At 37.6% G+C, this 16,830-nt stretch overlaps 2 protein-coding genes and 1 pseudogene across 2 annotated transcripts; all 3 read right to left on the reverse strand.

Annotated features, from left to right (window-relative positions):
* Window positions 1–1,289: 1,289 nt before the first annotated feature.
* Window positions 1,290–5,198, reverse strand: LOC137709430 (lipid phosphate phosphatase 2-like). The gene is made up of 8 exons (XM_068448519.1): window positions 4,981–5,198; window positions 3,327–3,548; window positions 3,120–3,207; window positions 2,898–3,007; window positions 2,692–2,782; window positions 2,361–2,549; window positions 2,221–2,280; window positions 1,290–1,687 (listed from the first exon to the last, which is right to left on the reverse strand). Exons 1-8 carry the CDS (start codon window positions 5,041–5,043, stop codon window positions 1,479–1,481), a joined length of 1,032 nt encoding a protein of 343 aa, XP_068304620.1. The 5' UTR covers window positions 5,044–5,198; the 3' UTR covers window positions 1,290–1,478.
* A 3,303-nt stretch (window positions 5,199–8,501) lies between these two features.
* LOC137708418 (receptor protein kinase-like protein ZAR1) lies at window positions 8,502–11,641 on the reverse strand. Its single transcript, XM_068447492.1, has 2 exons — window positions 9,718–11,641; window positions 8,502–9,393 (listed from the first exon to the last, which is right to left on the reverse strand). The coding sequence occupies exons 1-2, from the start codon at window positions 11,162–11,164 to the stop codon at window positions 8,738–8,740; spliced, it is 2,103 nt and encodes a 700-aa protein (XP_068303593.1). The 5' UTR covers window positions 11,165–11,641; the 3' UTR covers window positions 8,502–8,737.
* Window positions 11,642–13,932: 2,291 nt separating this feature from the next.
* Window positions 13,933–16,614, reverse strand: LOC137707769 (protein PLASTID MOVEMENT IMPAIRED 2-like; annotated as a pseudogene).
* Window positions 16,615–16,830: the final 216 nt, after the last annotated feature.

Raw genomic sequence — 16,830 nt, forward strand, 5'->3', positions numbered from 1 at the left:
CACCTTTATAAATTCAATCATAATTAATTCATGATTTTTCTTGTTAAGGTAAACAGAAAACAAATTTTACATGCTATATATATATATTATATAGCACATGCTTATCTCCATTAGTTTTTGTTTGAAAAGAAAATGAATCAATTAGCCATTATTTCAATTCCATTTGTCGGATTTTTAGATTTTGTTTAAATTGCTGCAAACAAATTTCATTTCTACATGTAATTACGCAACCATTTGACCAAATACTTGTTATATTCCAATGCATTTGATTTGATCGTTATCTCCATTTGGTTTGGTTGGAAACGATTTAAGTTTGACTCACACGAATGCGATGATTTAAAGTTTATACATATGGTGAGTTCATACATACTTGTGATTGACTCATTGGGGTGGCAGTGCAGTTTTGTTGCAAGTAAATTATCCTATTGTAAATGTTTTTTTTTTTTTTTTAATTTTTTATGGTATTAAACCATGCCTAGAGCACGAGAACAACTTACATATTACGGGCACATTGTTAGGCAACGTTCCGTGCTATGCAATAAAGATATGTGAACAACTTATCTAATACGAGTACATCATCACGTGGCGCCTTCCGTGCTAATTAAACGATGACATATGAACAAAAATTTAAATGCCTCTATTTCATTGACACGTGATACCACCATAGCGGTCTGTGTGCCATTTAAGTTTCTTCTAGAGCGCACTTGAGATGACGTCATATATGTTGGATGTAGCTTGAAGGTAGTCTTTTTGTGGGAAATGGAAAAGGTTGGTTAGACAGAATTGCAAATGAGCCGTGACTGCATCTTGGCAAATTGCTCTATTCTGTGGAGGCCAAAGACAGATTGAGGACTTGATGGCTTGGCGTATACATCAACACAATCTCTTTTAGAGCCATATTTTCAGAGAAGCAAAATTGGCCAAAATATAAACTTTTTTTTCAAATCCCGGTATGACTATTTTAGTATGCCGTCAATATTTGATCAATATGTCCGATAATTCAATATTGCAATAGCGGTCACCAGTCGACATATTTGCTTAGAAACGATCCTCTACATCCCAAATATCACGCAGAATTTAAAAATTATACTGTGCTGTGCATGCATAGAGAAATGCCGTAGTCCAATTTAAATAGAGTTTACCCCGTGTTTTTCCTCCCAATTTTTCATCGATAAATTAAAATCAAATTTCGGCAAATACATTTTTTTTTTTCTAGTAAAAGATACAAGTCAACCGTAAACGAAACTTCATTGATTTTGAAGCCATTTCAGATGGACAACTTCTGCTAAACTATAAACATTTAATCCATTGATCGTGCCTGTCGGCTGGGGCACATACAATATAAACAGAAACCACACGATTCTGTATAAACAAACTTGGAAGCGAAGGTACTGTTCCTATCAGTTTAAGCTGTGGCATTTCTCGACATATAGGTACACCAGCAGGATCTATCACGAGCTCTAAACAAATGCACAAAACTATTTCCTCCCAGATTCTAAATCTTCCAATGTTGAACCAGAACCACGTGCTAATGTTAACCCCATACATCCATGGTTACTTGTTTCGTCTACTTGATTCTCAACCCGAGCCTCTGTGACCTGCACGTTGCTCCCATTTATTGTGCTGGTTACTTGTGCCCCTGAACGCAACTCCTCCAACACTTGGAAGTAAGCATAAGGGCCCCAACCTACAAATGGATGTATTGAAAATCAGATGAGCATAAAAACGCACCTTGAAACATTACTAAAACAATTTGATGGAACAAAGGCCTTTGTTGATTAGCAGACAGGCATGTCCAACCAAGGAAGATCGAAACACTTGTTTAGTGAATCAAGATCTATGTTAATTTCGTAGATAAGGATGGAAATTCTCTTAAAACATCGAGCCAAATTAAAAAATTATGTTGCAAAAATTGGATTGTTGATTCCAAATTATACACTTATAGTTTGTGTTACCAGTTGTATTCTTTGGCAGACCTGCACGCGCACAAGCGCGCACACATCAAAACAAATGCAATAGAGCTAAATTATGTGCAAAATATTTCATGAGTCATCGATAACACTGAAGAGACCAAGAAAGGAGCATTGCCATTGATAAGCACCACAAATATGACTACGAAAATGTAACTGACATAATGTCACAGCCCCAACAAAACAACATCTCTAGGAAATATTTCCCCATAACAAAAATGCCCCATATCGAATTTTCTTGGTAGCATACCTTGGGCATGGTATGGGGGTGGAAAGAACTTCAAATAGCAAAAGGTGGCAACCGTAAGGCCTGCAAAAAATGATTCCCTGATTGTTATTGACAAATAAGGTTCAACAAGTAGCTTACTTACCATTCATTACGGCACAAACCTAGGAGACCTCCAGCAAACACATCTTGCCAGTGGTGCCAGTAGTCATCTACTAGAGAAACTCCAACAAGTGATGCAACAAGTAGTGGAAGAATAACAATGCAAAGTTTTGCAGCATGGCCTTTGCGATCAAATACTTGTATTTTTCCTGACAAATACAGTGAGAAAAATCCAAGACCAGCAAAGGACCCTGCATATTGAATACAAATTTCCTCGATGTTAACAAGCCTACAAAAGATTCAGGTAAATATAGTGCTTGTATGACATGATCAACCAAGTTGTTTGCATGTAAACCATATTCAGTGAATACCAGACACTACGGTGCTACCTACATGAAGTATGGCCACTTGGAAAACTCTTGTGCCCCTCCTTTATAACACTCTTCACACCATGGCATACAACATTTCCCCATTTATCATACACCTGAGGAAAAAACTAGTTATTAATGTCGACTACCAATGGCATTATGTATGAATAAGCTAAAAGAACACTGCCCTCCAATTACAATCTCAATAACTATGAATCTAGAATGCCGTACATCCTTCCCATCCGGAAAACACCGCCAAAAGAAGTCTGGTCGGGGTCGACCAACTGCATCTTTTATAGCATCTGTAAGAACCCCTGTTATCAGAACAGAGAACAATAGACCTGCATTAGCAAATTTTAACCGTCAGGTCCTGTCGTTCTATTGTATTTCCTCAATAATGTGGTAAGATATTTGAACATTCTTTGTAAAATCAAAAGTCAGAAAACTGATGACCTAGTATGGCATGGTGAAGGTCATAGACGTCTCTCCTGCGGAAATAGACAACAACAAAAATTGCTATGGGCAGTGCAACTGCATACATCTAAGCATCCAAAGAGGGGACAAGGGGGGCAGGCATCACAAATCACATCAATTCAGAATTCAAGTAATGTACTTGTAAACATGGTCTCATTAGAATAGAACAGAACGGTAACAACTTACAGGGACGGCCCAAAAAGGTACTGTGCAACTTTTCAAGGGATATTTAAGATCAGTCATCATATCTTTTCCTACGAAGCGATAAAATGGATTAATCACATAAAGGATGACCTCTATCAACCCAAGAAGCATCAGTATCACCCAATCATGCATGTGTGTCCTTGCAACTGTCACTCCATGGGACCTTACAGTATGCGAACCATGTTGAACTTCCTGCATTTTGTTCTGCTAATGAAAATAGACGTCAGATGTGTACTCATTACAGTGCATCAGTGTAACTAAAAGACTTCGATGGCCACAAAAAAAGAGAGAGGATTCCAAAGAAAATGCTTTTTATCGGTTTTTATATTACAGAACTACCAAATACTTTTATCAGTAACCGAACATACACAACCAAAGTAGTAATAGTGGTACTAGATATGTACATTATAGGCATGTTTTCACAACATAATAGCATTGCAAGAAAAAAAATTGTAATAAGCTACAATAAAAGGCAAGTAAAAGAAAATAATTACAGCACCCCCAAAAAACAAAAAGAAAATGACACTGAAACAGATACAGAAGAGAAGACAAATCAAGAAGGTGAGCTCTGCGTGCAATAAAGGTGAATGGTAATTAGGAATAACAACCATGGGAAATGACCAAAACGTTATCAATAATCAGGGAATGAGCTCTGTTGCATAAGCTGGTAAATTCTTGAACAAAATGCAATTTTGACCCACAATCGCAGCAAGCAATCTCTATGTAAGCAACAACTACCTGGATAGATCTGTCAGAATCCAGAGACAGAACTGCATGCTTGCCTCGTTAAATAATATGGACTGTATTGCAGCTTTTACATCCAATAAGCTTAAGAAATTATTAGATCAAGAACCAATACCACACATGAGAAGGAAAATTCTCTTGACCGTTGGATACAAATTAATGTCTGACTATTGTTTGGTTCAACTTTCCATGAGTGACAAGAAAAGTACTAGCCTACTAGAAGGACATTTCCTGTATTGGACACCTTAGATCGCGAAACGTTACAAAGACATCAACTTCATTCATCCAGAAAAAGTGCAGAATTATCATACTGCACATTTTCTCAAGAAAATAACACACTGCTATTATTACGTACTCAAACAGAGAAGTATTTACTTAATTTTCTTTCGGTAACAACAGGTTTGTTAGGAAGAAGTTTATATAACAACTATGCTATGGCTTTATACCAGCCATACAGATTTCATAATTTCAAAAAGTACACAAATATAGTGGTATGCCCTTGTGTTTGAACATTTAGATGTATGAACCCTATGTCTGTGCCAGGGCATGATATTTACATCTGTCTGCATAATTGATGAGGTCCCAAAAACAACTTTTTTGCTTGCATCTAGTAACAGTTATATAATACAAAGATGGCACAAACCCATCACCGCATATAAATAAATACATATACATATAATTATATAAAATATAAAAATGAAATGGGTTTTGTGGTGTTGGATCAGTATCACACAGTAACTTGAGCCAAAACAAGAAATCATCAAAAACCACAATGAATTGCAACAAAAAGGGCCAAAACCCCCATGGAAATTACCCATATGCTTCCGAAATATGCATCGGATTACAATCTTACATCAAGTAAAACACGCAGAAAGAAAAGAAAGCCACTGACCTGAAAGACGACGCCACTCAAGTTTTTGAGACGAGAAAGCAATCCAAGATCCCACCAAGGCATTGTACGAACCTTAACCAAGAGCTACGATACAATACCAAATGTTTCTGGTTTCAGAATTTATTCTCGAGGGATGAAATGCGAACGCTGTAGTGACAGTGGCGGTATTGAGTTGCATGGGCGGTGGAAAACTTCGTATTTGTCTAAAAACTTTAAGGCGGTTCATCTCAAAACCAGGAGGAAAAGACTAAATAAAAATGATGGGAAATATAGTAAATTACATAAAATACTTTTCTTTCTCAAGATTATCTTTGATTTTCGGAAAAGGATCCGGAATACTTTTCTTTCTCAAGACTAACTTTGTTTTTCGGAAAAAGATCTCTCGCGATTCTTTTTTCAAGAATTCGTGATCGTGTTTATTTATTGTATATCGTACGATTATAAATTATTTAAAATTTAAAATTAAATATAAATAGTACTTAACGAAAATTAAACACACGATATACGATGCTGTGCGACAACTTGAGGCCTTCAATACCCATTACCCCACTCTTTCCTTTTTCCTCCTCCCCTAGCTCATGTGGCTGCAGCTAGCTCACCCGCTCCCCATCAAGCCAAAGCAAGCGCAACCATGGACGGAACCAATGAAGGCTCACTAGGAGCAGCTGTCTCTACTCAAGTAATTCGTTTGTTAAGTTGTAGACTATAATTGTATAATACACATGCCTTATTTTTGAAGAAAATATATGTATCTAATATCCAACATAGTTTCATACTACATATACTTCATATCAAATATTATACGAGCAAACGTGTTCATGTTTTGTCATTCAAACAAAAAAAACTCATCTCCACCCTTTCTGCCTATCATGTATTAATATTTTTTACTTGCTTTGCCATTTTCTACTACTATAATGAAATTTGTAATATTGAAATTATGATACATCATTATTTGAAATCATCTCTATTATTATAGTGTGTATAAATCGTACTATATTAAGATTTTCTTAATTATTTTTTAGATTGTTCCCTAGAATAAATTTCTAATTCCGTTCCTCCTTTATCTCGCTACAGCCACCTCACCCGCTCCCATCGACCGAACGCAATCGCAGCCCCTCCTTTCCCAATTGAAATCTGGCAAGCGGAAAGCAAGGTCGACTGAGCCAAAACAAAAAAGCCGCCCGTCTCTAAACCAATGGCAGAATTATAAATAAAGTGGAATGCACCCAAAAACACTGTTTCTCCTTTAGATTATGTTTAGAAATTTAAAATTACTAAGGAATTTTAAAATTGCGAGAATTGAAATGACGGGATTTTATTTTCTAGAATTTGTAAATTTTCTTGTTTGCTTAAAAGAACAATAGAATTAAATACGACATTTGTTATTTTTAAACTCTTAATCATAAAAATTGGGAAATAACACATATTTACATAAAATTTAAATTTGGGAATTTGAGGTCCCAAATTCCAAGTTTTTTTTCATACGGAAATTCTAAATTTCTATGTTTATGAATCCAAAAAAGAGAGTTTATGCATGTCAATTTATAAATTTTAATTTTTATCCAAATTCCAAGCTTATTTCTCTCGTCCAAACATATTGTTACTTTATACTAAAGTAATTATTTGTTAATAAAAAAAAATATATGTATATATATATATATATATATATATGTTTATTGGTTGCCAAGGGTCCTACCATGCCTTCACCTTCACTTCTTTGTTATCTTCTGTATCTACGAACTTCCGTTGCCTTCGCGAACTCATTGTTGAGATGATGGGCGTCGGCGGTGCCTGTCCAATCAAACCGTTGCTTGAGATTTTGAGCAGCCTCCATATCTGAGAGGGTTTCGACCCACAGTAAGCCAGCTTGAAGAAACTGTGGCTTGATTGGCTTGAACATGTCCACAGCTTTTATGAACGCTTTCATATCAGTGTTAACTTGCAGCTATTTCATGTTTTCTCCGTTTTCTTTTCTCCGGAAAATGATTTGAGAGAAGGAGAGGTGGGGGATTTTATAGATAGGTAGAAGGGTTGGGGGAGGGGGAGTAGGATTTGCAACAATTTGGAGGGAGATTGGATATTTCCACAGCCCTGTTAGATTGAGCGGGTGAGGAATTTGGCCGTTGAAGTTCTGTTTTTCTTGTTTTTCAAAATTTTAATTCACCCCAGGTGTTCACAGACCAGTCCACTCAGAAATTACACTTGGTGTAGGGGCACCACTTATCCATGTACCATATAACGAAGGTCGGCAACAATCATTGGCTTGTTCTGAAATGCAGCTTGAACCTACAGCTATTGCTTCCAGGAATCTCCTGAGTCCGGCAATCCGCCTGAGAACAATCTTGTGCGTGGCCAGATATACAAATCTCAGCCTCCACTCGGTTCAATGTACCAAAGCATGACCAAAATACAACAGTACGTTTATCAGAAACGTCGACTCAGTTGCATATAGACAACCATGAGCACCAGAACGGAAACTTGGATCCACAATAGTTATACTCTCGAAAAGATTAAAAGAAATGATTTTGATAGATGACTAATGGTAACTTCACCTTTCTTTTTTGGCTCTCATTTTGGCATGTGAATGTGTTATCTGTATGTTATAGGAACAGAGAATTTCTTTTTCTTCTTCGTTCGTGTTTTTCTTTGTGTGTTTTATGTTGTATGCTGATAGCATATTTGAATATATACTAACTTTGTACTCACATATATGAAATGTAAATTTTGTGTCATTTGTTGAAGGTATCTACATATTTATAAGACAGTGTCGATCTCTTTTCAATACCGATCTATTGCGTTTGTGTTTGTATTGTTAGTTCTATATTGTGAATAAATCAACTGTTGTTTTGAAGTATAGTCTCTAATGGAAAATACTTCTGAGATGTAAACTTCGGGTAGGGATTTTGATCAATAATTTCCTGATACAGTTCATTTTAATGTCATTTCTTTTAAAAGCTTCAAACTTGTCATAAATGAGGACCGTCAATTGAAGGTCTCCTTTCGGTAATCCCTGATAGTTGGCCTCTGACAGCGATCATCATTTGTGTGGTTTCCTGAGCCCCTTTGGTGTAAGAAAGGAGTCCAAGAGTGTGATGATCAGCAATCAGGATCTAAGTCACTCCCCTTTCACATCAGAATCACATTCTTCTTCCTCTGTTACTTGTACTACCACTGATAGAAATCTCAAATTGTTACAAGAATTTCTTATTTTTTGTAATTCAGTGTTTGCTGAATCTGGCCCTAGATCTAGTGTTCTAATGATTATACAATTGTCGTTAGTATACCTCCTTAGATATGATTTGAGGTGCTGCAAATTGATGCTTGTCATTTGAACCGTTTTCTGGTTTGTTCTGTGTCTTGCCACTTTAATCTCATATGTTGATAGCCACTAAGATTTAAGATGCATTCACACCCAGAATATATATAGGAAACCAAAGCAAAGTGGGAAAAAAATCATCCATTCAGGTGGACGTATGTTTGAGGAAAACGAAACAGTAATGCAGTTTTTGCTTAAGGCGTTTACCGTGGTTAGTTCTTCTCTTTGTGCCCTACCAGTTACTTTGAATGTGCATTCACATATAAGTTAGGCATGTCTGCTAAGTTCTTATGTTAGTCTTTGACAATCGATGCAATATAAGTTAGTCGTTGGTGACTTGCTTCTGAAGATGGGAAATAAATGCAATATATGATATTATGATGTACAATAACGCATAGAACCACAAATATTATGTTTCTAACCTTGAACTAGTCCACAATACTAGGCCAACCTGGCCAAATTGTCACAGACAAACCTCATAGAAGGTCTCTTTTCAGGGCTTTTATGAACACAAGCAAGAGCGATTTTCAGCACCGCAACAATCTCCTCTTTCATGTCTACATCAGGAGCTAGGAACGGGTCTAACAGATCGCAGAGTGGCTTCCTTTCCTCAACGTGGAGCTGAAACTGTTGTATCAAATCCATTTCCAAAGAACCAATTCTCATAAATGGCATCTTGGCAGAAATCATCTCCAGTATAACTACCCCAAATGAGTAAACATCCCATTTCTGTGATGGCTTGGTTACTTTTGATGCTTCAGGAGCTTTATAGCAAGGTCCGGGTGCCACTAGTGAGCTCGATGTCCTTTGCACATATGGAGAATTCTGAGGTGGTGTTTCAGCCATTATTTGTTCCAGTTGAAATGACGATGATGACAAGGACTCTTCAGTTAAGTTAGCAAGGCGGCCTAGTCCAAAGTCGGAGATATGGGGTTCCATGTTTTGTCCAAGCAGTATGTTTCTAGGCCCCAAGTTTCCATGCACATATCTTCTGGGACTAAATTCATGAATATAAGCCAATCCTTTTGCGAAGCCATTCATGATTTTCAGACGTGCAGGCCAAGAAAGAGGTGTGAAGGATACCACTCCAGGTTTTCCTGGTAAAGTCATATCAGATTCTTTAGTGTGTCAAAAAAAAAAAAAAAAAAAAAAAAAAAACCACTTAAAGAATAAGATGAAGAAAAAACATATGATAAGTTGAAGAGTAGTTCGCTAATTTCTGCCTTGAACTTGTATTCCACTGCCAATTTCTCCCTTCGAACTTCTACAAACAGTTCATCTGATGAATATCAGATGAAATTGGCCGTTTGTAGTAGTTGAAGAGGGGAATTGGTCTAATTTAGAAGGAAAATTGGCATTGAGGTACAAGGTTCGGGGTAAATCGGCAAAAACTTTATAAGTTAAACTATAATACTAATTACCATGAATTGCAGTAGCAAGGTCACCATTTGGGATATAATCATAGATAAGCAGTTTCTCATCTACAGACCAGCAATATGCTAAAAGATTCACAATATTTGGATGCCTCATCTTTCCTATTGCTTCAATTTGATTTTGGAATACCTTGAACCTTTGGGAACCTCCATCTCCCAATCTTCTCACTGCTAAAGTTCTTCCGTCTTCAAGAACAACTCTGTACACAATCCCGATCCCACTATTACCCAGAAGAAAAGCAGATGATTTCAGCAGTTTGTCAAGATCTAAATTCACCTGCAGATCCACTTGCACAAAATGGTAATGCTCCAAATTCTCTGGTACGGTATCCATGCCATGTCTTTTGAAGCAGAATAGGTCATTTCCGACCTTTAATTTTTGTTCAAATTTGCAGCCAGCAAAACGTTCACGTATTTTGCAGGTGCAAACCTTCTTGTACCAGTTGGAGAACAAAAACCCAGCAATAAAAATTCCAGCGATGACGCCTGCAGCAACAGTAATCACAAAAATACCTCTGCTTGAGTTGTTGTGTTTCCCATTCGTACCAGAGCTGCCACCTGAATTTTGAGAATTTAAGCTTTGACTGTTTGAAGAGCATGAAATCTTCAACGGCAGTCCACAGAGTAAACGATTGCCTACGAAAGCCGTTGGTCCTATATTGATCAGAGCACCATTCAGTGGAATCGGTCCACTGAGATTGTTGTAACTGAGATCAATGTATACTGTCTCAGGCAAGCTTCCTAGGGATGGCGGAATAGAACCGTTGAACAAGTTATGAGACATATCAAGGGTTGATCTCAAACTTGATAAGTTGCTCATTTCCTCAGGAATCGAACCGCTGAGAATATTGAAGGAAATATTGAGCTTTTGAAGATGAACAAAACTGATTCCCATACCTTGTGGAAGGGAGCCCGAGAAATGGTTTTGAGCAAGGACAAGGATCTTTAGTCTCTTGCACTGAACTATAGATGAAGGTATCGAACCATTGAATGAATTTTGCGAAAGATCTAATGTTTGCAGGTAACTGAGCTTCCCTATCTCAGCTGGAACAGAACCAGATAATGAATTTCCGGACAGCACCAAGCTCTGGAGCTCTTTTGCATTGAAAAGCTCAGACGGCAAGCTTCCGGAGAGTTTGTTCTCCCGAAGATTCAGATGGCGCAGGGCGGAGAGGTTCCCAAGAGCACGAGGGAAAATCCCAGAAAGCTGTATGTTTGGAATGCTGAGAGATACAACCTTTTCTTCTCTGCATGTAACTCCAACCCATGAACATGGGGTTTGGTCTGATGAGTTCCAGGTACTCAGAGAGCTTTCGGCGTTTTTCGTTAAGGATTCCTTGAACGAAAGTAGAGCCAATCCTTCTTCATTTATACAACTGACAAGTGAGAGAGAGTTGCATACAAGGAAAGCCAAGCAAAGAACTTGCAAAACCATCCTGGAAAAAGCAAACTTCTTGTCCAAAAGAAAATATGCAGAACGAAGAAAATGGGTTTTAGGAGGACTTGTGATGGAATGCCAAAAAAGAAGGCAAAAAGTTCTCCTTAATGGTGCTTTTGTGGGTCCTTGTTGCAACTAATTAGATATACGCACAATGTCTTTTTGTCTCTTTTATCTAGGAAGATAACGAATTCATTGTCAATGATTGTGGTGCGGTGAAAAGAGAAAATTTTGTCGGAAATTTCAATTAGATCGAAGAAAAAAAAAACAGCACGCACCAGGAAAAATTAAAAAAATAGTGCTCTTCTTCAAACTTAAGTCTCTGTGCATTATTATCAACAGGAGTGATTAACGGTCATATGTCAAGGCAATTATGCAAGCCTTGATTATTTGCTTCAACTTGTTGATATGTGAGAAGTCTGATTTACACTAAGCTACATTGGGTGATACGTTTTCAAGTTCCAAGAAATTGAGGTCAGGTTAGTAAGAAAGGAAACACAAAATGTTAAGCAGAAACGATTATATTTGCACTATACAATCATACGTTTGTAATGCTCGTATGGTGCAAATCTGATCCCTCTTATCTAACATTTTATGATCAATTTCTTACTAGGTTGACCTCAATCTTCCGGGACTTAGAAAATCCGTCACCCAGACATAGGCTAAAAGGAAAACAACCGGGCAGTTTACTAGTGGTTGTAGGTGTGGTCCATCCTTTGGTTTAAGCGTAATTGGAGGCGTTGTTTGTGTATTGAATTGCCGCTGAAAGTGCAAGCAAATGGAGATTTGGTGTGGTCAATTTGATCGTATGATCCTCCATGGCCCAACAAATTGACTCATGCAAATGCAGTTTGATTTGATGAAAATGCAAGGCTAATCATGTTTCTTTTCTTTTTCTTTTTCTTTTTCTTTTTCCCTAAACGATTATTTCTTTTAATTTATCTACTCCATTGGTTATTTTTCCTTTCAATATTCTTTCTTTTCAGTTTTACTGACCACCCAATATAATTAACTAGCATGGTCTAATTCTCACCTTAAAATTTACATTTTGGTATTTTTAGGCCTCGTTTAGTAGAGATGATTGCTTGAATATGATTATTCACATTTTTTTTTAACAATCGATATTTACACTAAGGAGGAGCGAGTGAGCTTAGTCTCACACAGGCTAGCAATAATGTGATTCAAATTTACTTTTGGTGAGAATCGAACTTAAGACCTCTCACTTACAAGTGAAAGGGAATAACACAAAATCGTAGTACTAAGTGGCATTCACTATGTTGAATGTATTTCCAAGAAGATATGTTATTTGTGCACTCTTTTACCTCCTCCTATGCATTAAGCTATTATATTGAACAAAGCAAAAGAGAATCATCGATCAAAATTAATACGAGGTGTGTAGAAAATGAAAAAGAACGTGCTTATATCACTTCCCTTGGTTATTTTATTTGACCTCTTCATTTGTTTCTTTATACCCATATCTATCTGTGGGTGCATCGAAGCAAGCCATTAAAATCGTTGTTGATCCGACGAACAACACATGAGCCTCGTTAAAGCAGATCGGTTGACTTCCTATCCAGCCATAAACCTACACCTATCGAAATCGCGTTCGTCACAAGGTGTGGAAAAATAAAATTTTTGTTTGAACAAATTCAACTCCAAATTTTGTGTTTCAAGTTAAATATTTGAGAGATGGTGCTTGCTTTTCGACAATAGTAGGACAATTAGATGGTATTTAACACACTACTTCATTGCTTACACCCCAAGTAATCTTTGAAACACCATCACGAGTTGAAAATTCAAGTTCTCCGATTGTGCTTGGCATACAGGAGATTGGTTAGATCATTCTCCAAAACAGCAGAGGCGCGCGCTTCTTCTCTTCTCTTTTGTTGCTGATGGCATGGAGTTGCAGGCAGTGTTTTCACCATGATTTCTGCTGAGGTTGTTAACATTGGGGATGAGGCTTGTGAAGTTGTTGCCGGTTCAATTTCTACCAGACTGTTGTCACGCCAACACCAAAAGGTAGAAATTACACTGACCCTTCTGGAACAAGGAGGAACCGCTGGAAGGTATGGTCTTAATGTATTCTTTGGAATTCAATTCATACAGAAAGCTCTTGGCTGGTTGTTGCATTCAACATGTATGGATTGGAGATCGCTTTGCAGTCCTTGAGCATATTTGATGCCCCCTCAGAAACCGCCACACAAGACAAGCAGCCATGGCCCGAGCTCAAAATATGGCTGAACAGCAATATAGGCAATATAGGATGGTAGTGGTTGCATGAAGAGAGAATTAAGCTTGTTTGCTTTGATTCAAGTGAATGCACGAAGGTGCAATCACATCCTGCACAAGCTAACAAGAAGTAGGGAATGGGGATTGGACGTTCTGAAACACACTGTGAATTACTGAAGGCTGTGATTCCATCTTAGACAACAATTGGACTCCAAAAAGCTCTTACGAGAAGGACTGAAAATGTATACAAAGCATGTTTTAAATTGAGATACAGAACAAAAAACGGCCGTCTCTTCTACTTATTGATATGAAAACATTCCAAATTACAGTTACAGCATGAATGATCTACACTCTCAACCCAAAGCTCACTTGATCCAGAGTTCCATGTTTTTTCGGTAAATCAAATGCTTTAGGAGCGGCACTTATTGGAGAAAAAGCAAAGCTACAAGCTCCCAAGGCAAAATACGACAGTGCGATTTATTTAATTGATGGACTGGATTCACTTTGCCATATTAAGATTTAAGATCTAGTAAACTTCAAACAGCTCACTCATCTTTGGCAGTTTTCTTACCATTGAATAACCTAGTCAGATTAGGCATCACCTTCTTTTTCTTTAGAATGGGGAAATTATTCCGAGCTCCAGGAGAAGCAGATTTTCTATACCTCGCCGGCCTGTATGGAGTCTGGTATCCAGTACTTTTCATAGCCTTTCTAGGTGTGGTTTGTTGCCAGTTTCCAGAGACTACAATTCTTTCCCCTTTTTGTCCCCAATTTTGTACTTCTCTTTGCTTTTCGTCCACTCTCATCTTTTTAAGATCTCTCATAGTTAAGTCCGTCCTTATCAGTATTTCCTTCTCACTGGCCTTTAGAGCTTCAACCCATGCCTGAGCTGCTGCTACCTTTTTATCCGCAATTCCTGCAGCTGCAACCGCACGTCCAGTCAGGTACTCATGTTCAAACTTGGATATGGTTATTGAAGAACTACTCTGTGACTCAAAAGCTCTAGCTCGTACAGTGTTCTCAATCAGAGTTTTGAGATTTTCAAGCGCTACAGCTTCGGATGATTTGACTGTTTCGAGCTCCTGCATTGTAGCCTGTAACTTTTCCTCGGTTGATTCTATCTCCAATTCCATTTTCAGAATTTCGGACTTGATGCTTGCAGTCCCTTGGCAGACAAGCTCCTTTTCTTTCTTTGCAGCTTCTGCTTCTACCTTGAGCTTGTCAAGAGTGAGAGATAGATTGGACGCAATCGATTTTTCTTTCTCTTCGGATGCAGATACATCTTCCAACTTGGCTTTTGCTCGGAGAAGCTTTGAGTTAAGATTTTGAACCCTCAAGTTTGATTTCTCTTCTGTCTTCCTTAACCGAGCTTTCTTGTTTGTTAAATGCTTATGCTCATTTCTCATAACATCCATGGAGGCCATGTACTGAAAACCTTCTTCTTTTACTGCAGCCAATTCTGTCTTTGCCTCCTCAAGTTCTTCCGTAACTGACTGTAACAGCTCTGAACCTTCCAAGTCTTCCTCTTTCCGAAAACTGGGTTCTAAACGACTCAAGCTGTCAATCCTTTGAATCCTTTTGTCCATTTCTTTAACTACCTTTAGTTCATTCTGTAACACATGCACATCAGACATTGTGACAGCTAACTTGGTTTCGAGGACTTTTGAGTTATCAACCTGTTTAACAACATCTTCCATTTTCTTCCTGGTTTTGTCCACTGCCGATGAGAATTGATTGGCTTCCCTTTCTCTCTCAGCTTCTATTTCTCCAAATTCTCTTGCAGCTTCAATCTGGGCCAACTCAGCTAGCACTTGCTCTTCAGTTGCTTCCTCAATCTCGTCCCTGATTGCCTCCACTGAACTTATATAAAACAACGTCTTCGCATTTGAGGCCTCAGTTTGCTTCTCTGCCTGCGATTTCTCTTCTAAAATTGACGCCATATCAAGCTTAAGCATGCTTAGTTCCTGTCTCACAAGTTCCAATTCTCTCATCACTTCTGTATATTTTTTGTTGTCCACATCCCCAATAGCCAATACCTGGTCTTCACGCCTACCTATGTGCCTTTGCGATTTCTTTAGTACGTCAATCTCTTGTGTATGTGATTTCACCTTGGAGCTTGATTCCTCAATTACAGAAGACAGATCCTTAGCTCTCTTCATCACATCAAGCATCTCGGATTGCGCTTTGTTCTTAAGGCGTCTGTGTCCGTTCTGTTTTCTTTGAATCGACCTATTTCCCTGCGTGCCATATGAAGTTCCCTCACTATTGCAGAAGACTTGACATGAAATTGGTCGACAGACAGAGAGAAGGGGAGATCAGAAGCAATGCAGATGGTTTTTTGCTTACATAGTGAATAAAACTAAGATTATGAAATGAGATTTTTCCGTAGTTTCAAGAGTTGGTTAAAAACATTCAACTCTTTGCACCTGAGGTCCCAAGTTTGATTCTCTCACTCACCAACAACATTTGTATAAAAATTTAAAAATTAAAAATTTTCGGGGTTATATATGTACCTTGGATATATCTATCTGGGATTTCTTGAGGGAAGGACTAGCTTCAAGAATCCTATCTTCTTCATACACATTGTTGGCTTTTCTAATCTTCTTCAATTATCAAACTCTCCTACATTCACCTGTTTACCACTCTATTTATCATGCACCACAATCTCTGTCAATTTCTTCAAAAATCCATAAAACTTTATTCTTCAAATATGAACAAAAATTCTAAGCAAAAACTAGAATCTAATTACACACACTTCATCAATTGCAAGAATTTCAATTATTTATTAGCACGTGCAAAGTCCATTCTAACCCTGATGTGGGATTCAGACTCTCAACAAAATGCAAGTAATTTCAGCAGCTAAAATTAACATCTTCATATACAAATATATATGTATGTGTATATATAATATAATTATATACATATATTCTTAGAGACAGAAAGCATGAGATTAAGAATTAAAAATCTTACAAATAATTGAGATGCATGGCTTGGCTACGATTTTTGGAAGAGTGAAATTTTTGCCTGGAAGGCACAGAGAGACAGCAAACTTTGGTAGTTGTCAGGCAGTTTTAATTTTATTCCGATTTAAAGAGGGAATAAAGATAAAAGAGGAAGGACTGGCTTCGGTTCTGTGCACAATCCAACTCCTGATGATTGCTTGATATTGAAACTACCGCCATCCGCCACCCATCTGCTTTATTCTTTTCTTCCCGCATTTTGAATTTTTCTTTCAAATATTCTTTACTTCACACCTTCGTTTTAATTTCATTTGAACTGAAATAAGACATACGTCGGATCTTGAAACCATATTAAACAATTTTTTATATATTTTAGGAATAATATGGAGGAGAAATTCCTAAATCAGATACCAGATTAACTATTTTTTGTAGAAGTATTGAGAAGGGGAAATCGAACTTAAAATCTTCAGTGTA

The sequence above is a fragment of the Pyrus communis genome, chromosome 11 (assembly GCF_963583255.1).
Source record: "Pyrus communis chromosome 11, drPyrComm1.1, whole genome shotgun sequence".
NCBI classification, from domain to species: Eukaryota; Viridiplantae; Streptophyta; class Magnoliopsida; order Rosales; family Rosaceae; genus Pyrus; species Pyrus communis.

Coding starts and splice junctions, on each gene's coding strand:
- LOC137709430 (XM_068448519.1), bottom strand. CDS start 5,043: ATGCCTTGGTGGGATCTTGGATTGCTTTCTCGTCTCAAAAACTTGAGT. Junction 3,208..3,326: donor TACCTTTTTGGGCCGTCCCT/GTAAGTTGTTAC, acceptor TTGGATGCTTAG/ATGTATGCAGTTGCACTGCC. Junction 2,550..2,691: donor TCCAAGTGGCCATACTTCAT/GTAGGTAGCACC, acceptor TTCAATATGCAG/GGTCCTTTGCTGGTCTTGGA.
- LOC137708418 (XM_068447492.1), bottom strand. CDS start 11,164: ATGGTTTTGCAAGTTCTTTGCTTGGCTTTCCTTGTATGCAACTCTCTC. Junction 9,394..9,717: donor CCTTGCTACTGCAATTCATG/GTAATTAGTATT, acceptor TGACTTTACCAG/GAAAACCTGGAGTGGTATCC.